The sequence below is a fragment of the Rhipicephalus microplus genome, chromosome 3 (assembly GCF_043290135.1).
Source record: "Rhipicephalus microplus isolate Deutch F79 chromosome 3, USDA_Rmic, whole genome shotgun sequence".
NCBI classification, from domain to species: domain Eukaryota; kingdom Metazoa; phylum Arthropoda; class Arachnida; order Ixodida; family Ixodidae; genus Rhipicephalus; species Rhipicephalus microplus.
Genome location: NC_134702.1, coordinates 243370091 through 243393914, shown reverse-complemented (window position 1 = coordinate 243393914; position 23824 = coordinate 243370091). Strand labels below are relative to the sequence as shown.

At 45.5% G+C, this 23824-nt stretch overlaps 1 protein-coding gene across 2 annotated transcripts in view; it reads right to left on the bottom strand.

Moving 5' to 3' along the window:
• Positions 1-22594: 22594 nt before the first annotated feature.
• LOC142804192 (glutathione S-transferase 1-like) overlaps positions 22595-23824 on the bottom strand; it is a 54269-nt gene continuing 53039 nt past the window's right edge. The window contains exon 6 of one of the 2 annotated variants that reach the window (XM_075890863.1): positions 22595-22793. In XM_075890863.1, the coding sequence (XP_075746978.1) occupies positions 22722-22793 (72 nt within the window). In that variant the 3' untranslated portion in view covers positions 22595-22721. Of the gene's footprint in view, positions 22826-23824 lie in introns of both variants that reach the window. The other variant, XM_075890861.1, reaches the window with a different exon arrangement.

The window sequence follows — 23824 nt, the reverse complement described above, 5'->3', positions numbered from 1 at the left end:
TCTGTAACGGCCAACGTCCGGAGTTTGCAGTGTTGTGCCGAAAAGTTTTCGGCCGAAGCGATTGCCCTGGTTTCTGGTACATGACGAGCCAATGTCCAGAACGAGTCTCGACGTCTCCATGCAGCTCTGTGTCTCCCGCGAAATTCTCCGTAGCTGCCACGTTTTCGTCATTCAACGCCGCAGGTGGTCATCCGCGCAGAACGCAGTAATGAGCCCTGGAGCCACAGAGGCTGGCGAAAAGTCAGGTCGGACCCGGCACAGGCACTGCGGCCGGGTCGGATTCCCCGAACTACAAGAGGTGCTCTGCTGCTCCCCCATGCCACAAATCTGAAGGGTGCACGCGGATTATCTCCACCGTACACTGTCACACAGTCTGCAGACCACAAGGCACCGCCCGGTCCTCGTGTTTGCGTGGGGGAGCCCGCGAGAAAAGTAGAAATAATCCTTCCAGGTACTCCACTCCGGAATGCCCATTCGTTACACTGAAGGTATTCTTTTCCTTTTATATGCGTGGGATTATAAAACGAGCTAAAACATCTTGAAAGGACCGGGGTTCAGTCCGTGTTTGCGGGGACGCCACAATCCTTTCATCTTGCAGGAGAATTTTCCCAGCGGAGAAATTCAAACACGAGAAATGCGGGCGAATAGCGCCTTCGGGTTGGCCAGCCAAATTGAGACGTTGCGGCAGTCTTTCAATCACGGTATGCAAACACAGCACACTTGTGAGTCAGCTCTGGCGGCAGTGCGTCGCTGAGAGGAACCGATCTGTGATTGTCGCTGATTCATCACCCACCACAAAGCAGTTTGATTCCGAGTTTCTACCACGCACAACACACTTGAAACCTTCCGAATCACTGCGGAAACTCGTGGATGACGTGTGGACAAAACGCACACTGGCCACAGCTGCTCGTCGGATGGTTTGGCACGCAGCGTTCAGTCAGTCATAGGTGCGGAAGGTTCACTATCATGCGAGCACATCACACACTTCGCCTGCAGTATCCACTCTCGACACAACCGAACAAAGGATACAGACATTTCAATACGCTTTCAATCCACACATGCACAATGACCAAGCAGAAATTATAAAACATAAAATGGTATACAACATTGTGGACTCTTTATGACCATAGCCGATCCCCGAGTGCTCAGCGTCTACCCGTATGCAGACTTCTTTCCCGACTCCTAGTCCCGGACCCTCGTTAGATGGTCCGAACTTCAACCTACTCGACTTAGTCGCGAAGTGGGGCATGTGCGAAGCTACCTGACAAGACCACCACAGCGCGTGTCCGGGTTTGGTGCGGTGTACATCGAGTGTGCTGCAGTTCCCCTTGGCCCCACAAAAACCACCCCGTTGCGATCTAGGCATTCCTCAATCTCACTTACTCTCTCTAACATTCGGTCTACCGCCGTGTCGACCAAGACCCCGACAAATGCCTCCTCAGAAAACCCATTCTCATCCAACTCCATATCTGCCACTCCTACTGGTAATGCCTCATCGTCTCGTGGGACCTTCGAGGTAGAAACCGCAGCTAAAACGTCTGTATCCGCACTAGCAACCTCGACATCGACAGCATTTGTTTCACCCAGTGGCACCGGCGTGCCAGCGTTCCCCTCAAACAAACACTCGCTAAATGGCGGAACATCCTCCCCGATCACGGAAATTACATTAACCACTTCCGCACAGGCTGAACCGCGACTCATTTTTGAGGAGCTTGTTTCCTCACGAATATTTACGACCGCGATTGACCTCTGCGCGTCAACGTCATGAGGCGGAGATGCGTCTAGGTTTGCAGATTGGAATTTTGTCACCATCTCCTTGTCTTTGTGAATGCGGCTGTCACCCATCAAATTCCACTTTCGTTACCGGTACCGATAGCACTCTCGCCAAAAGTGACCAATTCTACCGCAGTTATAGCACCCGCCGGGATAAGGGAGCTGCTTCGGCAATTCCTGCCAATTCTGTTTCACCTTATTGCGTACTGCCAAGCTCTCCACAAGTTTTTCGAGGCGGTAAAGGCGGCTATGCATCTCATGAACATCCATGTCCTCTTCTACGTATCGAACGGGTAACGAAGGGCTCCGGGACACTTTTTCATTTTGTTCCTCCTTCGCCGCTATGGCAATGGCCTCGTCAAACGTTTACGGGGCCCGACTGAGAACAAATCTGCGGACCGGATCCCTCAGACATAATAAAATTTGCGAGAGCAATTGTTCGTCTAGAATTTCGCGGCGCAGTGAAGCTTTCACCGGCTCCTGACTATGGCAGCTCGCCAGGGTGGCGGTCCCGAGGATGTGCAAGTGACTTGCAAATGACCGCATCTCCTCATCTGCCTTCTTCCTCGCGTTTAAAAACCTTTCCATTTTGAAGATAAGTGGCTCCGTATCGAACCTCTTGAGGGCCAAATATTTGAACTCAGAAAAATTTGAAGCCGCAGCGACGCCATCATCCCACCACGCAAAATCGTGCGCCGCGTCTACTATCTTGCATCGTGCTATGCAGACCAGCTCATTATCCCGCCATCAACCCAAGTGACCAACCTGCTCCAAAATTTTCAAGAAAACCCCAATATCCGGACCTGTATCACCTCCCGTAAACGATGGAACCATGCCCGTTAGCATTGACGCGCTCATTTCTAGTGGGTCGTCTCTGTCGGTCATCTTGGTAGCCTGCTCGTTCATTTTGCCACCTCTCCTTCCCTAGTACGAGGGTGAAATCTCGCACCATTGCCCCAGCAGTAATCCCACCGCTGCCACCATTTGAGACGTCCCCCGCTACGCCACCGATTACCAAAGGGAAGGAAGACCACTAAACCCCTTTTTATCCGGTTCCCTCTTGGCTACGTGTCTCAATCACTTACCACATACAGGGATTCGTGCTGGGGCCGGGAAGTAAGAGACGTCACGATCTTTTCTTAATTATGAATGCATTTAATTCAAAGAAAAGTGCAAGTGGCAAACACACGTACTGTCCCGTCTCTGTTACACGAAATTGTAACACATCAGCAAATACTCGCGACACGAGAAACAGGATACATAAGCGAAGTAACAGTGACAATACAAGGGTGCCTCAATACAGAATAAACACAGGACGAGACAAATGATAAAGTCATTAATTAATAAAACCGCGCAATGTCTCAATATGCCGCATCCCTTCCCGCAAAGCTCGTTTATGTAAAAGAGGTGAAGTTCGGCTCCAGAATGTCCATGTAGTCGGGTCCTCCGAGTTGGCTGCTCGAATCGGGGCCGAAGGTTGGATCTTGGCGTCGAGGTCTGATCTGTCCAATTCGTCAGCGTCTTCATCGTCTTCGTCATCGTCGCCTACGTCGTACCTCTCATATATTTTCATCTTAGCCCGTTTTAGTAACGCTTCATTCACTCGCCTCCTATCTCTAACTTCCATTCCTCATCGTACCGTCCTTGCCCCAGTCATCATCTCATCGCCTCTCATCGCTATCTTTTCGCACACTTATCTTCCTTTTCTATTCCGTCTATCTACAATCTCGAGCTCATCCCATCGTATCTCTGACTCCCCTCGTATCGTCTCGTAATCCCTTTTTGTCGGACCCAACTCCGCCCTACCGGGGCCCCAAACCAATCGCCCCTATCGACGCGGCATATTTTCTTGTCAGTCGGAGTGTATCATCTTCGACGGCCGCCCCCGTGGCTCACACCAGTAGAAAACCGTCTCCCAAACAAAGGCGAGCAAGTAGCAATGTACGAACTCAAGCCTCAAAGAGAGAGATAGGCGAGCAGTCCAAAGACACTTTAATTACGAGCGAACAGTGGTCCCGATGCTTCCGACAAAGTGCGTCGTCTCTAATGACCATCGTCCGGAGTTTGCAGTGTTGTGCCGAAAAGTTTTCGGCCGAACCGACTGCCCCGGTTTCTGGTACTTGACGAGCCAATGTTCAGAACGAGTCTCGACGTCTCCATGCAGCTCGGTGTTTCCCACGAAATTCTCCGTAGACGCCGCTTATTCGTCATTCAACGACGCGGGTGGTCATCCACGCAGAACGCAGTAATGAGCCCTGGAGCCCCGGAGGCTGACGAACAGTCAGGTCGGACTCGGCACAGGCGCTGCGGCAGGGTCGCATTCCCCGAACCAACAAAAGGTGCTCTGCTGCTTCCCCATGCCACAAGTCTGAAGGGTGCGCGCGTATTATCTCCACCGTACACTGTCACACAGTCTGTAGACCACAATGCGCCGCCCGGTCCTCGTGTTTGCGCGGGGGAGCCCGCGAGAATAGTGGAAATAATTTTCCAGGTACTCCACTCCGGAATGCCCATTCGTTACACCGAAGGTTTTCTTTTCCTTTTTTTATGCGTGGGTTTAACAAACGAGCGAAAACATCTTGAAAGGACCGGGGTTTAGTCCGTGTTTGCGGTGACGTCACACAAGTAAGAAAACTAGTACAAGCAGGGTATCCTAAGGATGCCATCACGTTCGTGTGTAAAACCTTATTGACAAACTAAAGTTCGATGGGAACCACTCGGGGCGTCATGATGAAAGTAGTAAAGCTTGAAGGATAGCAGTCATTCCTTACCTTGATAAGACATCGCATGAACTTAAGGAACCTGGCAATAGATATGAAGTCGATGTGCTTTTCTCAGACAAAAACAAACTGCAGTTCATTTGTTCGCACATGCGCAGAGAGTTTCCACTAGTCGCATGAACACAGCAAAAAGTTCGTGGACTGTGTAATGGTGTTGTTTACATGACTCCTTTTAGCTGTGGTAAAGTGTACGTAGGTCAGTCAGGAAGGTGCATCAATGTCGGTGTTAGAGAGCACGATTTTTTTTTGAAGTCTTTGAGGGCGTCGGATCTCACCATTCATTGCGGAGAGTTCGGTTGATATTCTTTTTTTTTCAGGATACTGAAGTGGTTTTTCGATCTAACAATGAACTCGTGAGTCGACGGAAGCTTTCCATGTAAAAAAAAAAGAGATCATTGCGTCAGCCAGCCTTTGGTTCTGCTGCTCGATAAAGAGTTTGCTTTTTATAGATTATGTTTCTGGATAACCTTTCTTCTTTTACTCTGTGTTCTCGAGTTGCCACGGGTGTACTTTCTGCCTGCACGTGCATGCGTTGTTTTTCGATTGCCTGTGTATATATTCTTCTCTTTCTAAGAAATCGTTTAGTTGGGAAGCGCTTGTCCTCTTTCTTTCTGTTTATTCGTGCGCTTGAACGACTGGTATACCACGTTGAAGTTTCAAACTTTAGGATCGCTCTTGTTCGCCCTGAGAATTTCCACCCACCACTTAATGTATGATTATTTGTACCTACTGAAAATACAAGCTACGTTTATCATTTTTACCAATCTCGAGGATATGCTTTCAAGAGAGCGCTATACACGGGCTTTTATCTCACCTTGTCAGCTCTTTATTGGTCCCAGGTTACTGACAAACGAAACGTTGAAGAACAGATAAAGCAGTTTACGGAACTTGTATTGAATAGCCACAATAAACGCCTAAACATCGTAAATTTCTCCCTGGTTTTTTCCTGAGCCTATAGGCGCACTGAATCATAAAGGTAGCGCACACAAGAGTGCTAAGTGTTCTTCATTTAGCAAGTGAAAGGAAGATTTCAGCGTCATTCTAGCTCTCTTTAAACGCCTATATGAACGGGATCACGGCTCATATATTATATTAGCAGAAAGAAGTCTTCTGACAAATAAGCTGAGTTTTGGAAGTATGCACACATACGGTCAAGCAAAAGTAGGTAGTCCTTCAGGCTACCAGCTTCGGATGGTGTCAAAGGGCATGCTGCCACCAACTGTATTGCCACGCCTTTTTCATCCGGTGATAAGGCATGAGCCTCTAGAAACAAGATAGTACCGCAGCTCAAGGCATTTAGCGAATCTAGTCGTCTATCGCTGAATGAAAAGCTCATCTGCTCATGCATTAAGCGCTTAAAATTGTGCTTATCGCGTTGCCCAGATGAGATTCCTTGCGTCATGGCAGTATATTTGGCTTATGGCACTATATTTGCCCAAGTACTGATTACAATATTTAACAACAATATGAACTGTACCACATTTCGCCGCATGTGGCAAACTGCACGTGTCTGTCAAAGTCGGACTGCAAAACTGGTGTTTCTAAGTATGGGGCTATTCCTGTATTGTGTGCCATATTGAAGATATTTGAGCTGGCTCTTCACAACTGATTGTATGTTATCGTTAGTAATTCATTCCTAATCAACACGGTTTTTCCTCTGGCGGCTCAACTACCACAAATCTTGCTAGTTTTATGACGCAAGCCTCTTCTCCTATTTCTCAGATTGATTGATTTGTGGGGTTTAACGTTTCCAAACCATGCTATGAATATGAGAGACGCCCTATTGGAGAGCTCCGGAAATTTCGTCCACTTGGGGTTCTTTATATTACACCCAAATCTGAGCACACGGGCCTACAACAATTCCTCCTCTATTGGAAATGCAGCCGCCGCAACCGGGATTCAATCCCGCGACCTGCGAGTCAGCAGCCGAGTACATTAGCCACTAAACCACGGCGGCGGGGCTCCTATTTCCCAGAGAAGACAAGTTGAAGTAGTCTAATTTGACCTCAGCATGGATTTTGACGTAGTCAGCCACGTACTGTTTTTAGGCCAACTTGCATACTTTTATGTTGGCTTGTCTCTATTGAATCGTATGTACAGCTATCTGCTTAATGGATTGTGTTATGTTGCCGAAATTGGCCAAATATCTTCCTTGTACAGAGGCTAGTACAGGGCTAGTGGAGTCCCTCAAGTGTCGGTATTAGACACACTGTTATTTTGATTAGGCCTTAACAACTTTTCATTTGCAATTTGTTAGTTTTATTTTTTGTACGCTGGTTGCATTATTATCTAAGGACATTCATTCAGTCAAAGACTGTTGCTTGCTGCAGTCATATTTGTGTTTTTTCACAGAATGTTGTCATAACAATAACGTTCCCCTGAATATCTCAAAGTCCAAATTCATCAGTGTATTTTGCTTAGCATCTATCGTCTCATTTTCATACTCCGTCAATACCATGTCCTTGTATAACGTATATGCATTCATAATCTTGGTGTTCTTTTTGATAGCATGCTTAATTTGTCTGCTCACACTGCAATGCTTGGTCTTTTTTCTTCCGGCTATGTTTGAAGAATCTCTCGATAATTCACTTCTCCGACAGCCTTCCAAAAGTTGTACACCGCAATGTGTCTTCCTCAACTTGAATATGCACATGTGATCTCAAATGGAATTGCTTAATCTGACAGTGACGCGAGCAACTTCTGAAAAAAACTTATGGGCATTCCCATTCATCGTAATACTAGAAAAAACCATAGATCTCGTTTTAACAGTTCCAGGTTATTATCATTGACATCACTTCACTGCGTACGAAATCGCGCGGACCTATTAGATGCGAAGCAGCTCTTTTGACTAGGCTGTCGCCCTGTCCCTCCACATCGAGGCGGTGGAAAGTAGGCCACGCCTTCCCTCGCAGTGCACGCGCGTGACGTGACTCTCTCCCTTATCCTGTTGCCGCTCGCCGTGTGTCATCTCTCTCGCTTCACCTGTCCACTGCTCGCAACGTTCGGGAGCACAACCTCGGCATCATCTCCTCACCCCCACCACCTCTCGCCATCTGTCGGCGAGAAGAAGCCGTTGGCATGGCCTCCGAGATGACAGGCGCACGGCGGCTTTCTCTCCGGCCGTCGCAGTCGTACGGAGAGACGATAGTTATAGCGCGAGAACGGAACAACGACAAAGGGACACAAAGAAAAGATTTCAGTAGCACTCGTCTTCCTTGTGACCCTTTGTTGTCGTTCTGTTCTCGCGCTATAACTATCGTCATGTCACACCAACTAGCCTAAAACACCACACTTCTAAGTTACGCACGGAGAGCGTATGTTTCCAGAGGTGAGGGTGACCCGCTCTCTTCTCCGCACCACGGCGCTTCTTCTTTCGATGGAAAAGGCTGGCGCGCGGTTGAAGAAGTTTCTATGTGGCGAGCAAAAAAAATGTTTTTGTGCTTTTATACAACATTGTGTTCGTTTGGGAATGTCGGGTCAAGGAAGAAGAGAGGCGAAGCGAATGCTGGCGTGTTTTATTTTCAAATAGGTTTTTATTTTGCTGTAGATTGGCACCGCCACTATTAGAGCAGTTAAAATTGCGCGACCTCTGCAACAGATCCGCACGTGCTCGAAACGATACATTGAAGTTCACGGGCTGTATAATAGGTGGGGCGGGGACACAGGCGAAGAACGAAGAAAAGTGGCAGCCCGATTCGCAAGGGAGGTCGGAAGACTGCCACGTTCTACGTCCATGATTTACTTTTTACACACGATTGATTGAATGCATTCTTCTTGCTCTATTAGAACTAGCGCTTCTTTTTATTGTAACGCTGCCTAAAGAATTTTTGCAGGCGCCCTAATGTAATCACAGCTACGCCACGACGTGATTTTATTGCTTTTTACAAGGGTTCATCTCTTCTTAGGCTAGCACGCCTACCGTCCAGCAGCGCTCGCCCCAACTGGGGTGCCCTACAGATGAGGCACGTTCAGTGGGACTTTCAACCAGAAGGAAATCGCTGTACGGCACGCGAGGTGTAAATAAAGAAAATCACAGCTAATCCAGGGAGTGAATGATTAGTTGGGCAAAGCGTGCGTCCATCCGTCCGTGCATTCATTCGTCCATGCGTCCGTCGACTTCTATCACACTATATAGAGCGCGCATCGAAAGGACGAACGCTTTGCCCCACTCATCATAGCATATTCACTCTGTGAATATAAAAGCATATATACTCCGCAGATATGCTGGCTACGCCGGTTATAAGGATGACCGACCTAGTGATGCTACAAAGAGCTTCGTCCCTAAAAGCAATAAAACCACGTTGCGCTACGCGCCCCCGCTGTGATAACGTCGGCGCACCTGTGATAATTCTGTGAACAGCGTTACGATGTATATCAGGGGCAGCTTCACGAAAGGAACAAGAAAGTGGCCCATGTATTTGCGTGTAACCCGTGAGCGCAGAATGCACCATTCTGATTTAGCTTATGAATGGGGCTGTCGTTTATAATAAATGTGGAGCATTTTATAATCTCACCTACTGGCAAATACAGCGTTGGGGGAGCCGTTGACACCACCACTGCGCATATTAGCGACTCGTGCCCAAGTTTTTTTTTCGATCCTGTGCAGAAGGGCATGTATCAGTATGACATATTCCTGAAATTAAATGAAAAAAAAACAAGACCTAACGCCATTTTCTCTAACAAGAAAAAGCTACAGCGTTGAAATAGAATCAATTGTATAAACCGTAACCAGTCGGTAACTTAATAAATCACTACTGTTGACTCAAACATTTACTTGGACTTCCGCTGCAAAACTTTCTTTCCTCTATACAGAGTGCCAGTGACACATGCGCGCAAGATAACCACGCGAGCGCCACAGCATGAGCGCGTTACAAAGAAATAACACCCGCTGGAGAGGAACGGTTGCCGAGCCGACTAAACTTTGCGCTCATCATACGTAACTGTCTTTCTTTCGACCACGAGGCTTCTCAAGTTTTTCTTTCCGACTACCTTCCGTCGCGCCGCAGAAGCAGGAATTGGGAGGAGGTCTTGACTACGTCTAGACTGAACATTACCGGCTCTGCGACGACCACGGACTGGTTACAGGTGCGCTTTGGTCACATATGGTTGTCTATTCGCACTGTGAGCTCTAAGGTGTTCAGTGGATATGTTGGGAACGTAGGAATGAGCATCGAGATGTTTTGCTTGTTGAAGACGAGCGCCGCACGTGTTCAGAGTTTTGTGTATCTGGTATGAAACACTGCAAGTTACATAGCAGTGGCAATTCACACTCTTTGGGGGCGAAGCAGAGGCGTGGGTCTCTCCATCCCTTGTATGTATGTAGTAGTACGTAGCCACCAGTGGCACATACCCGCTGTAGAGCGGGTATGGGCCACAGGGATGCGAGATGGGAGATGGCGGTGCTTGGAGTGTTCACTAGTTGGACGCATGGACGGATAGACTGACAGACTAGGAGATAGATGGACGAATGAATAGACGCGCGGACGTATGGACGGATGGACGCAGGAACAGACAGATAGATGGATGGACGGACTCCCGGACGGGCGTATGAACAGATGGACGGACGCATGGTTGGACACACGGATGGTCACGCGGACGGATGAAAGCAAGAACGAATGGACGGGTGGAAGCACGGATGGGCTGATGGACGCTTCGCCCCACTCGTCATCATTGACTCCGTGGATATGCTGGGATTTCATTCTTCAGTTGTCTACCTCGAAGAATACGTGGTTTTCCGAAAGACGCCATTCGATTGCATGTGTGACCCTTTGATCTAGATGCAGTAGAGACTATTGTAAATGATCACGATACTGATATTGTCGTTGTGCTGCCAAACATAATCAAAATACAGACGGCGAAAGAAGGAGACCATGGTAACTTAAGCACTTTCTCCGTGAAGGACGTGTGCAGTAAATGTAGGCCAGCCAGTAGTAGCTTTTTACAACAATTTGGCAAAATTACTTATCACATTATTACGTGGCGCGATCACGGCACCTAATCATCTAGAGCGTTAGTAGTACTCAGTTGACCACCTCATAAATATAAGCACGTGATAAAGTAGTGAAACGATCTCTAACAATAGGAGGGCAATATATTTCAACAATAATATTTAGCCCAGTTTTCACCCATATACGCGTCTTCAGAAAAGAGGAATGCTAGAATGATTCGGTCACAGACGAAATAATACCTCCTTGCAATTATCTACATAGGAAAAGTTCAGCATTTGCCAATGTTTTATTCGGCAATGGCACCGAAATAAAGGCTGTAACAAAAAAACACTTGCCTTCATTGCAGCCAGAAGCTTTGTCGGTGAGTTTCACTCGCACACGAGCAAAAAAGATATACCCATGCTGAAATCCCGCACGTTGTGCTTTCTGCCATGGTCTCTGCCCCTCGAGGAACCCACATTAAACGCGCCCTCTAGCGGTAGCCCGTCGAGTGAGGCGATACCAAGTGCTGGACACTTCAACTCGTTTAGGTATTTGAAACAAGGCGTTCGCTATTACTTTGGTAGGAAGCAAAAATTCAGTGACTTACAAGTGTGCCTTTTCAATCCAACCTTCGCTTCAATAAAGTATAGTTACGCAATTCTGTGTAGAAATGAAATGTGTTCTTGACTATTTTCTTTTTTAACACCCTACATATTTATCCAGACCCTGCATTCGTTGCGTTGACGGGCGGCGCTTTCGCTTTTACCTCTTATGCTGCCATTCCGTTCGTGCGCTCCTGCCGTTTCCCCTGTGCACATGGGGAAATTTAGAGTATGCTTTGAAGTTTAAATATTCAGCGTTTGTGAATGCGCATGCGCTAAAATGTCGACGAAAGTAGGAGAAGGACACAAGGTGTGCTGCACTGTCTTGTGGTGCAACAACTCGGAGAGAAACACCACAGCAAACAAGTAAGCACATGCGCTTTTTTGTCTGGCACGAAGAAGCAAGCGCTATCCTTATCAAAACAGCTACAGGGCGAACTGAATAGTATCTGTTGTTGCTTTACGGTGAACCTCCTTTTTTTAATATTGACACTGCGCATTTGTCAGTGATGTAAGCATGTAAAGCTCTTGTGGGCCGTTTATCGTGAGCCGATTGATGCCAGCTGACGTGCAGACGGAACTTTCGCTCCAGTATCGGGTTTTTTAGCGGTACCTCGTAATATTTTCTTTCTTAGTCAAGAAATTTTGCAAAATGTGTTTGCTGAATGTGCTTCTTCGATGAACTGGTTCGGCTTTAGAGCATTCTGATGACCAGTTGCTTGTAGTGACATTAACACATTTACATGTTTAAGATAGAACCCCCGAATTTATTTTCATAGCACTGACTGCTTTTATTCTATGTTACAAAAAGTTCATGTTACCTGCGCAGAGGCTGAGTTGCGCTTCGCTTTTGAACCTGTGAAACACTGTTTTCGCCCATTTTCACACTGTATATAATTGTGTCGCTTTTACATGTTTTTATCTCCATGCTGTTATTGGTTGCATTTTCTAGGTGTGACGTATGATGGAAATACACGAAAAGGGCAGACCTCGAACGACTCAGACGGGAGCAACTGTACAACAGCTACCGCCTCTGCTCCGACCACTAAGCCGGAAGGGCCTTTGCAAACCCTGCCAAAGCACGGCTCATATGGATGGCTTTTCCCAATGTTGCAGTGGAAGTGGGATCCCCGATTGATGAAAGTAGCAAAAACAAGTTATTAGCGGTTGCGAATATGTGCGCATTTGTTATTCGTTTTTCGCACTCTATCGCCTGACGCATAATTAACGTTCCATATTTACGCATGAGTTCAAGGTGCGTCCTTTATATTGTATTTATAGCTACCACCTTAATGTACAATTGCCTGTCTTCGCCACCTACTTAAACGAGACTGATATCTACCTTATCTTCAAGAACCTGCCAGGCAGAAGCCATGGCTGCTGCGGCTCAAGACCACACTGGACAAAAGAACATCGCCTAGATTTTCGGTACACACAGGCCGGCTTTTTGAATTTGGACAATAGGGAAAGGGCGCGTATGCTTGGTTTGTGGAAAACAAGTATACAGAGTACGGCGCAAAAGTAAACTGCAACAAGTGTTTTTTAATGTCATCCGCCACCGCTTCACGTGACGTTTCGCAGCGGAATTTTCGTCCCCGTGCGCCAGAGATTTGCGTTCTTTTTGTTTTGTTCTTTGCTATTAATGCGTGGTGAAGGGTGTTCCAGACTGCTCATGTTGATAACGATGCAAATATTTTCCAGCTTTCTGGCCAGTAAAAGATGAGAATATTTTCTTTTCACAACGACAAAATTCACGCTCGTAAGAAGACGCATCGCTCTTGGTCTTGCTGTAAACGATGCATCAATCACACGATGTTGTCGCGTATCGTACATGATGTTGCAATTGGAAACATGATGTTGCGGGATTAAATCGTGTTTTGATAAGGGCGAAGTTTGTGCACACCTCAGGTGGTCGAAATAGTTCGCAGTCACTCATTACGTGATGTCTCACGCATGTTTCGTGTCCGTAAAACTACCCAATTGAATACGACAAAGTCAAGTCTTGTGTACGCGCTGCGATGATCTCCACAAGTTTGATTGGTGCTGTATGACAAAATTTTTACAAAAGCAGGTGTGCACGTAGCCGTATACAACAGCTTTTAAATACTTTGAACCTAATTACCTCTGGCGGGCAGTGTACAAAATGGTAAAGCGAAAGCAAATAAAAAAAACTCTCTGCAATACTTCAATAATCTAAGCCAGCAAATCAGACAACATTAATGACGAACATGTTTCGTAAACGTACAACCGCAATAAAACTTGGAGCAATGTTTACTGTCTCTTAGGGGAACATTTGTAGTAGAAGTCATGCAAAGATTTACAATCGCAGCTGAACCGCTTGAGTTAGAAATGGCCATTTTACAGAAAACGTGCTGAGAGTATTTAAACAGGCGAACTTAAATGCCACTAATTTTTCTTTTGTTTCCAGTAGGCGGTCCCACAATAACCAGCTCAGCCTCCCTTGAATCACCGTCTCATCTCGGTCGTGGTAAGTGTACGCTAAAAGTAATGATAAATATCAATAAATGCAATCTTTCTTGCATACTACGAGCATTACTGAATTTTCGCTACTTGGATGCCTTGAGCGGGTGATTCCGTAGGGCTGTTTTATTCTGGATGCCGCAGAATGGAAGACAACAGCTGAATTCCAAATTTTCGTTTTGTTAGTTATTTACCAGAAGAAAGTATTGAGCCTAAAAGGGCTGCGTATGAAGAAGCTACAAGCAAGTTTGTTTCAAGAAAAGAGATGTTAGCACTTATTCAGAAGGACATACCACGAATACTTTAGCAGTGTAGATATTTGTGCGAGTTGGTAGGGTCCCATGTCGAAATCACTTGGTAGTGTAACACACCCAGATTTAAGAAATAACAGACACAATTAAGTGCGTACGTGCAACTGACATGTTACTAAAAAGAAATACAAATTAGTATCCGTCTTGTTTATGTGGCTTTGAATCAATAAAATGTCAGTTGCGATTATGTGTTTGCCCTCGCGTGTTCTTTCTTCATTCTGTTTTTGTAGTGCGGCACATGTTTGCATATTTTAGGGCTCCGTATTGTGCACTAAGCAAAAAGTGTTATAATCGTTGTTTTGTGTGCATGCTGGTGCTGGGGCCACGAACTGTAAATAGTGTGAAAAAATATAAATGCCCTGCGCTCCACCTTCTTTCTATTTGCAGATTCCAGCCAGACGCCGGTTGACCCCGAATCATCAAAGCCTGGACCATCTGGTCTTTCCACGTGTGGCCGTTCGGATGAGTAAGTGTGCGTCTTGCCCAGAAACATCCGGCTTGAAAAACCAAGTGCGAAGACACGTTTCGCTGATGCTTTCTTGTGGACGTGTTATTATTGTTTGGTTATTTTAGTCTTTTTAACCGAACACAATGGGTCATTCTTTCTAACAAGGAATATTAGAAATTATTTAAATGACAAAGTCCACTCTTAGAAATGATCGAGTGAAAATGGCGTAGTTTTGTCCCACAACGATAATGGTCATCATTGTTGCGTTCCTTTCCTCTCAATAAAGTGACACAAAAGTCAACTAATAAGTAGACGTTGATTGTTGAAATGGTGGCCCAGAAACCTCGTAGTGATACTTTTGTGCAAAGGAAAGGTCTATTTTGAAATAAAATCACGTTTTAGTGCTCCGCATCGGGTTAGCGCAACAAATTACCCGCCTCAAGAATCCCATCTACGTCTCTTTTGCCATGCACAACGTTGCCCGGCTTTACTGCGCTAGTAGTAGCAGACTGAAAGCAGCAGGAGCCGCAGTAGCCAAAGCGGCCATTGATCAATTCCCGCAATTGGCTTCGAGATTGTAGACGCTTTTGTTTCAACTGCGCCCCGCTATATGGCACCAATTGTTCTGTGTAACCACGCGAAAATTGATTTTTGAACCACTCGCGCAGTTCGCCATCGTAACGTCCGTCGGTTCTTTTTTTTCTCCGTGAAACAAACAGGAACGAACAAGTAGCATTTTATCGCGTCTCTTGATGTACAGAAAGTGCTTAGTGCAGTTAGATTGATTACTAGTGATTAATTGTTGGCGGTCCGTCTGATGTCATCTGGATCGTTTTGAAAATCTCCTACTGTGGCGCTTGTGCTATTGTGAATTTACTTTAGTTTTTTGGTAAGTAGGGCACTGTTGTTGACAATATTGTAATTTTAGATGTTGTCATTCATCAAGCTTTACTCTGACGAAAATAGTTGTTTAACTTTAGTGTCCCTTAAAAGCCACGCGCCATGCACTTACTGGTCACGAACGGTACGCGCACTATCAGCGTGACATAGCATTCTTTTTAGTAAGGTGGTCAGCGCCCAGTTCAATGACACCTGCAAATATTTCTAATGTAATGGGAGTTCTTAAAGATGCCGCAAAAAATTGGCCCATAAAAGATCGGCCATGCGTGGATTTGAGGAAATGTCAGTCAGACCAAATTTACAGTAGGAAACAAAACATGACGTAGTCATAGAATTTTCAGATGATGGCCCAGAGAGGAAAACAGCGGTGACAAATGTAGCGTTTGCAGCACTCCTTTCTAGAATCTTGCGATCGTGGGTGATGCCAGTCACGCTCGCTGTTTCCAAGACTACTCTGCGTGCGGAAAAGATCCAGGGACTTACTAGCCTTGACAGTGGAACGTTCTAACCAAGCCTTAGCCATGCTTCAATCTCATGGTAAGGAAGGCGGTATTTTTGCGAATTCGACGGTGCCTTCTGTTGGTTTTTTTTTCGAGGCAGTGAAGGACATGGAGAAACGTTAACACATAGATGCGTTCGCGCATTTGTGCTGCTAACTACTGTGCTGAAAGATACGCTAAACAGCGGTTTGCCCAAAGAAATCTTCTGCTCTGAGAAAAGCCGCTTGGACCTTCTGTGGCAGTTTTGCTATGCACGGCTTATGCTGCACATGTATGGCATAAATTGGGCCATCAAAAACAGCGTGAGAGAAAGTACACTCCAAAACGAAAGATTCAGAGGCTTCGAAATAAAAGAAATTCATACTGAGAGCCCAATATTTTTGTAGGTGGAGCGGTACTTTGGGCAGTCTTCTGAGTAGGCTATCTTTACAAAAAGCTTTAGCACATTTCGATGTCGGTGAAAACAGCATACAAGGTATTGTTTTTATGCAGACATTCATAGCTCACATGGTTGCGCTATAATGCACTGCTCCGATACGCGAAAATTGAGAGCTCTAACTTGATGCGGTGAAGCGGTGAACTAATACTGCTCGGCATTCTTGCCTCTAATACTTGCGTTTTAAAACCAAATGAGCAGGAAGAAGCTTCTCCTAGAAAAGACAGAAAAATTTTAGTAAGTTAAGAAAACCCACTGTGCCACAAACAAGTGCACCAGGAAAGTTCAGAGGCTTTGACCGGTTTGTCTATTTGCGGTGTTTTTCCCAATTCGACCCTGCCTCCTGTTTTTTTTTTTTTTGAGGTAGTGAAGGACACGCAGAAATGTTTTGTGGAACACATAGGCGTCTTGGAAAGTCAAATGAAAAATTGCCTTCAGACAATTACTAAATTATTAGTACAGCTCAGACTTGTCCTGCGCTTCCAACATGACGCACGAAGCTGGGTTTAGGAGCTCTATAAAAAGTATACTTTATATGATTCAGGCAGATTACAGGCTTATTCTGATCAAAATTGATCAAAATAGACCCGTTCTGAGCTATGTGCGTAGGCTAATAAATAAAAACTGTTGATCTGAATTTCCTCCGCGGCCGCCGATGACAACGCGACGCGACCTGCGCAACACGACCACTTTTGCGAACGTTTCTCCATGTCCAGGAGGTGCAAGTTGAATAATACCTTGGTGCATCACTCTGTTCTAGCCCGATTTCCAATCATGATTAACTATTGACACTCGCCTAAACTGCATTTAGTTGTTCTCGATAGAAAACTCTGTCTGCATGGTGACATTTGGTGTTTGTTGTAGTAGGATTGTGATACTCATGTCTAAACTGTGATAGAAAATATGTGCATTACAAATTGCGAGGAATAAGTGCAATATACTGGTGTAGAATTCTGTAATATAATGCCCTGTTAGCACTGCTACTGCTTTGAACGAGGCTTTGCGCGTTTTGTCAAGAAATAGTCAAGTGTTGAAATGTAAATAGAATTTGCTTAACATGTATTGGTGCATTAGCACAAGCTGAGTCATGAAGAAAATTTGCTTGGTGTAAAAGGTTGTTTTGACTAGCAACAGTCATAGAAAAAGAAAGAGGAGCTGGTAGTTCTGGGCTGAATGTGCTTGTCATCTGCACTGCATGATAAGTTCATTATTCGTGAACGTGTTATTATAAGCCGTCGTTTCTGGAGATTTGTATTGTGTAAAGCCAGTGAACTTTGTGAATTCGGCAGCTATAGTTTGTATACGATCAATTGTGTCAAGAATTCTATTATGTTTGTGTAAAAACGCAGAATGCCAACATTTGTATTTATTTTATGAGATGTACAGTTTTGTGCTATTGTAGCCTGTATAGATTTTTACCATTTGCAATAAGTTGCTATTAAAGACAGTGACTTACCCAATTTTCCAACTACTCCTTTCTCTTGCTCAAACTAAAACTGTCACACTTCAAGGCTTGCTGGCTTGCGCGAACTCAACTGAGAAATATTTCCGAAGATATATTTTACGGTACGGAGTGCCTGAGAAAATTAGCAACCGAAAGCTGCCGAAAACAATAGATGCAGAAGCAACACAAGCTGAAAAAAAACAAAAACGTAAGCGTTGTTCTTTTCCGTTTGCGGCTCACAAGGCAGTCGCGCGCTCGTCTAGTGCATAGCAGACGACAAGGAGCTCGGCGTTTCCTCCTCTCCCATCAATAAAAGTGTTGCCATAGCAACATTAGCAATCTTTTTATTGTTTCTTTAGTTTCACAGTTTGGCCTACCAAACGCCAGGCGACTAATTGGCACTTGTGGCGCAATTGTCGATTACCTGGGGGTATACTAGCTGATCAAGCCGTAGCGAGACTCGCTGGTTCTGCTGGGGAGCGCGGTGATTGGGACAGCCGGAGATAACCACGCTGCACGCCGAAATCTTGGAGGCCATACCACGGGTAGGCGCACTCGCGCGCTGTCGTCTACCGTCGCGTAGCCTGTCCATAGTCTCGCAGAACCGGCATAGTGGACAACGCGCTGCTGCTTGCCGCGCGATCACGCTGACGGACGGGACACCACCGCGGAATGCTTCCTGCTAGAGTCTGCGTACCCTTCCCGGCTGTCGCTGGCGTTCCGCGTTAGCGAAGCCGACCACATTTGTGAATGGCGACGTTAGAGTGTACTAGAAGTGTTGAGTGGCGTAACCGCACCTCGCTGCCTGATCCCTTCCGCGTAGCGCGCAGCGGCGGCGCTGCAGATGAATATTACTGAAAGAGCCGTACTCCGCGTGCAGTAACTGCTATGCGCTTCGGCTTCTCCATCGCACTTCCTTGCTGCAGATTTTTTTGTACCTGCCCAGCATTCATGTCTAGCACAAAACTCCATAGCCCTTGAAGTATGACACGCCAATCTACTGAATTTGAGCTCCATAAAAACCATTGTGAGAGATCAAAAATAATTTAGCAAGGGTGTGTCTTATACTGATTTATTCTCTGTTAACTCTTTTTTTGCTGGTTAGGCGTCTACAATATTCAGAATAACTGGCCCAATTTATTGGAAGTTAGCTGTGCTCAGAATGCTGTGAGAATAAAAACCAATTACTGTGTCACACGCACGTCGACCGAGAAAGCCTTAAGTAAAGAAGAGAGGAAGGGAACCTGAACCCCCTATACCACGAAATGATTTCGTAATTTAACTTTTCAGGGTATACTATGTATGCGTGCGTGCGTGCGTGCATGCGTGCGTGCGTGCGTGCGTGTGTGTGTGTGTGTGTGTGTGTGTGTGTGTGTGTGTGTGTGTGTGTGTGTGTGTGTGTGTGTGTGTGTGTGTGTTTACTGTGTACATATACAAGGAAGGTAGATTTCTCAAAACAACATGCACCACAGCCTGCCTACACTTTTGACAACTAATAATAGAGCTACGCTTATAAGGCGAAACATCGTCATAAATTTGCTCGCTTGCAATGGCGTTACGCCAATAAAATATTTGGAAAGCAGCACAATTTAGGCTGTCGATACAAAACAAAAACTGGTGACAATGAATTTAGACAGAGTAACAGATAGGCTATACATACAATTGACACTTTTAATAGAATTGTGTGTTGTTTTAATAGGTTGAATAAGTATTTGGTCTTTCGGAAAGCAATAATTATTATCTACCACAAAACTGGCATGATAAAACAGAGTCGTCAGCCATATAAATATTGTGACAACGTTACTTATACTCGGGTTTCTCGTGAACCAATCGAGCGCATGTAGGCTCACATGAGGATAGCGTAGAGACTGCCGACAAAACGAGCATAATATTTAATAATGGTTTCGATACTTCTCCCCTCTTTGTAGTTCTCTAGTAGTCACTTAAGATGTAACACCGGTCAAAGCGCTGATTGAATAAGGAGCTCGGCAGATCCGTGCGAATTCCGATTGACATTTTTTTTTGTGTGTGTTGGCAGGGTCTTGAAACATTGAATGTATCGACGCAATTTTGGCGTTCCTGCATATTCACGCCTGCACCATGGCGCGTAGCAAGTGCGTACACTGATAGAGGCTCAGAAACGCAATAAACACGCTAAAATCAAGCTATTACACGCTTCCGCACGCTCGGGCACGTGCGTTCCCAATGCAGACGCTCCTTAGATCTTTAGCACCATGGGACTACAGCACGGCCGCTACCGTCGCCCGCCGGAAAATCAGCCGAGATGCGGCGCGGCCGCCTCTGTCACTCCACTGCAACCTTCTAGTACACTGTAGCGACGTAGCGCCTGGAGCACCGATGAGGCACGAGCCAGGGAAGCCAAACACAAGCGCCGGCAGTGGAAGACCTACGACACCGACGAGGGGCGAGTCAAGAACGCCGATCGCGTTCAGGAGTAGAGATGGCGTGCGGATAACACCGACGAGAAGTGAGCCGAGGAAGCCAAGCGTCTTCGGCGCGTCCCTCTTCTTGTGTCGTTACGTTTTAAATAAACGTTTACTCCAGTAAACGCTACACCGAGTTCCGCTTGAAACCATTCTTCCACCAGCTGTGTCGACGCCCGTTTCCAGCGGGTCGACGCCATGAGCACCGCTATCGCTTCGCATCCCTGGTTCCCTTCTTGAAAGTGGTCCATAGATTTTTTTAACTTCTTTACAAACTAGTTCACTGTTGTGTAAATTTTCTCATTCCGCGTAACTTGAACAGAAAGAATCGACCACTTCATATACTTGGCAACTTTTTTCAACACTCTACTGTTGACAAAATATAGTCTCTATAATGTCAAATATCATGATCCTAATGTTTTTCGCAGTCCACGGGCAATGTTTTCGCCTGAGCTCTCCACTGTCTTGAAATAGTTTTTCACAATGCACTGAGTCTTCCCTTTACCGTCTTTCAGGGTGGTTTCTACATAGTTTTGCGTGCCCCATTATTTTTCACTTCCTTTCCAACATTCTCGCATCGTCTATTAAGATGATATTCTTTCTTGGGGACCTTCGACGCAAAACATTTGGTCTGTCTGTCTGTCTATCTGTCTGTGCCCTGCCGCGGTGGTCTAGTGGCTAAGGTACTCGGCTGCTGACCCGCAAGTCGCGGGTTCAAATCCCGGCTGCGGCGGCTGCATTTCCGATGGAGGCGGAAATGTTGTAGGCCCGTGTACTCAGATTTGGTTGCACGTTAAAGAACCCCAGGTGGTCGAAATTTCCGGAGCCCTCCACTACGGTGTCTCTCATAATCATATGGTGGTTTTGGGACGTTAAACCCCACAAATCTAATCTATCTATCTGTCTGTACATTCATCTGTTTGTCCACCCTTAAGGGCACTAAAATGCACCGGTGTGACCGGCCGATACCAAAAACGGCCGACCCCGTCCGCAGCGCCCAGCAATATTGCTCAAGGTTCAGCGGTCATACTTGTGCGATTGTCAATTAAAAAGCAATTAATGCGCACATCAAGGTACCACCACAACACGTCAATAGTTTGTATGTATATCTCTTACTAGAGAAGGCATACATAAGGAATTCTAAGGACCGTTTATCACGCTGCGCTGACCATGCAACGCTTGCACGATAGGGAAGTGTTTCCAATGCTTTGCTAAGACTACACGGTGGAGGCACCTACCCGTCGCCTTGCGTTCTACACCTTATCACCTCCGAGACGGGCGCACACGCAGCGGGTGCGCTTCACTTTTCAAGTAATTGCCTGATGGCCCTCATGTCTCACGTGTGACGTGACTTGATGCGCTCGTTCGCCTCCGCTGCGCACTCGAGGCATTCTAACGCAGCACCTGAATACCATTGACCAATTTTCTTGCGCAGAACATCAAATAAACGTTTTGTTCACTCTTTCCCGACGCAAGATTGTCTTATTTCGACGACATTTGAAGTGTAACATGCACATACGGGACCTTTTTTTTTATTCTTCCCAGTTTGTGCTAATTTTTTTCGGTGATTTTTTCACTTTATTTGATTTTGCCGAAGAGTGTCTGTAATTTATTGTTGTTTGCTCTGTTTTATTCTTGCGTATCGCTGCACAAGGACCTCAAGGTTATTTCAGGGCACATCAAAAAATTATTGATTGATTATTATTATATTTTATTAGTAATCTTGTAATAATAATAATAATATAGGTTTCTCATTTTTTTATAAAGATCAAGGAGGCTTTGAGATAACGCTGAGAAGCATCTTGGCTAGCTCCTGTTTCCCTCAAAACACAGTTTGGCAAATCTAAGGTGGCAATGAACAAGAGTTTTTTAGCAGGCTAATAACAGCAATTGAAAAAATTTGGAAAGATGAAGAAACAGCATGATCAGCAGCGATTACATGCATATAATTGATAATTATAATACTAAGAAGACATTAGAACAACCTTTTTTGCAAACTTAAACGCAGAAGTTTTCGAGACGTAGAGGTTTACAAAAAAATAAAGTATGATAAACGCTGATTTCTACCTAAAAATATAAAATATGAAAATAAGGAGCCCTTGTCGAAAGGCTAAGAATGACTCGCGAATTCAATGCATCTGCCTGCTTCCTCCGCTGAGTTAGTAAATATTAGTAAAATACTAAAACTCTATCGTCTTCCTCCCACAAAAGCTACGTGACCTTACGGTTACTGTTGTGCACCAGCCGAAACCCCAAGAAACTTTAAAACAATTCTACAAACAGGCGAAAAGTAGTATCTTTCGCTGCTCGGTCGATGTATATATAAGACAGCAGGAAACTGCATCCACTGCTTCACGTGTCAATGCCAAACGTCCCCGCCTGGGAGAAGGCGCTACAACGTCAGCATGTGGCGTTACGTCACACCACGTATGTTTGAATTTGTGAGGTCTCAGGCGATGAAGATTTTCGCATCACTCGTCCCACGACTGTACTCTGGTGTTCAGCGCTGCCATGCTTTAAATGTCAACCTGTGATTTCACAACAGTTTTTTTCAAACTACACAACTTCTCACAACTTTATTTGAACACTTTTCAAAGCAACAGCTACAAATTTGCCTTAAAAAATCTTCAAATTCGGGATCTCACTGCATTCCGAAGCATGCCCGGAACTGTTCAATGCCTTCCACATTGATTTCGTTCACCGTGGACAACCGGGCTTCCATCCACTCGTACCATGCCTTGACACTTGGAAAAGACGAAAGGTCATAATTCAGCGTCTGCGAGAAAGAGTTCAGCACAAACAATTACACATCCTAGAGAACACTCAAGGTTAGTTTTTCAGTAGATAATCGTGTTACGTGCAGAGTAAAAGTAATGCCGAGCGACGCAGGGTTTGGTAGTTGGTTCTGATTCCCTAAAACACGGTATTTAAAATTTATTTATTATCATTCTTACATCATAATGATGGGTATAGTAATTCCCTAAAAAGTCCAAGCACTAACCATTAACCAGCAGCGTTGCTTTTCGACAACGATCGAAGACTTCACATTGATGCATCAGCTGGGCAACATCGAACCATATTCTATTATCGCGCTTTTGTGATACTTTAAAAACCGCCTTGGCCGCTGAGCTGTTGGCGTCTTTGATGTCTCCACTCATGTCATCCTCCCTATTCTTCTTCGCGGCTAGGTTTTTTCGGTTAGAGAGCATAGTTTGAATGTACACAGTACCTTGGATGGCCACTTGCCTGTTCATTGTAAGGAATGCCGCTGTACTGAATTTGCTTTCTACTTTGTTTCGACAAGGCACAAAGGGAAAAAATGTTGCTGGAGATTATTGCAGCAGAAGCTATCGTAACAAACTGTCATATAAATGTCAGAGCGCAGTCGATCGATTTGTTAGACCAGGAGACCGTCATTCTGGAGAGTGTGTGACATGGCAATGGGCGTATAGCAACTCTGCACACTGTCTAATACAGGTTCGGTTACTAAAAATAAAATAAGATTTGCTCATTGTGTTGGCAACGTTTTCATTCAACGCTCGACCGCTGGTTTTCGCTAACGAAGTCAGCGTAGCTACACGCCCCGCACACCGCAGCGGTAGAATTCTGAAGTTAGTTCTTATAGGCACACACAATAATTGTCAGCGCACAAAAGAGAACACCGAGCCTTGGACCCTTACTCTCACATATGTTCATGGGCTCTCACCCTGCTATAGATCGACAATCAGGTTCTTTGTCGGTGATTGTGTCATCTATTGCATAATAACTAACCAAC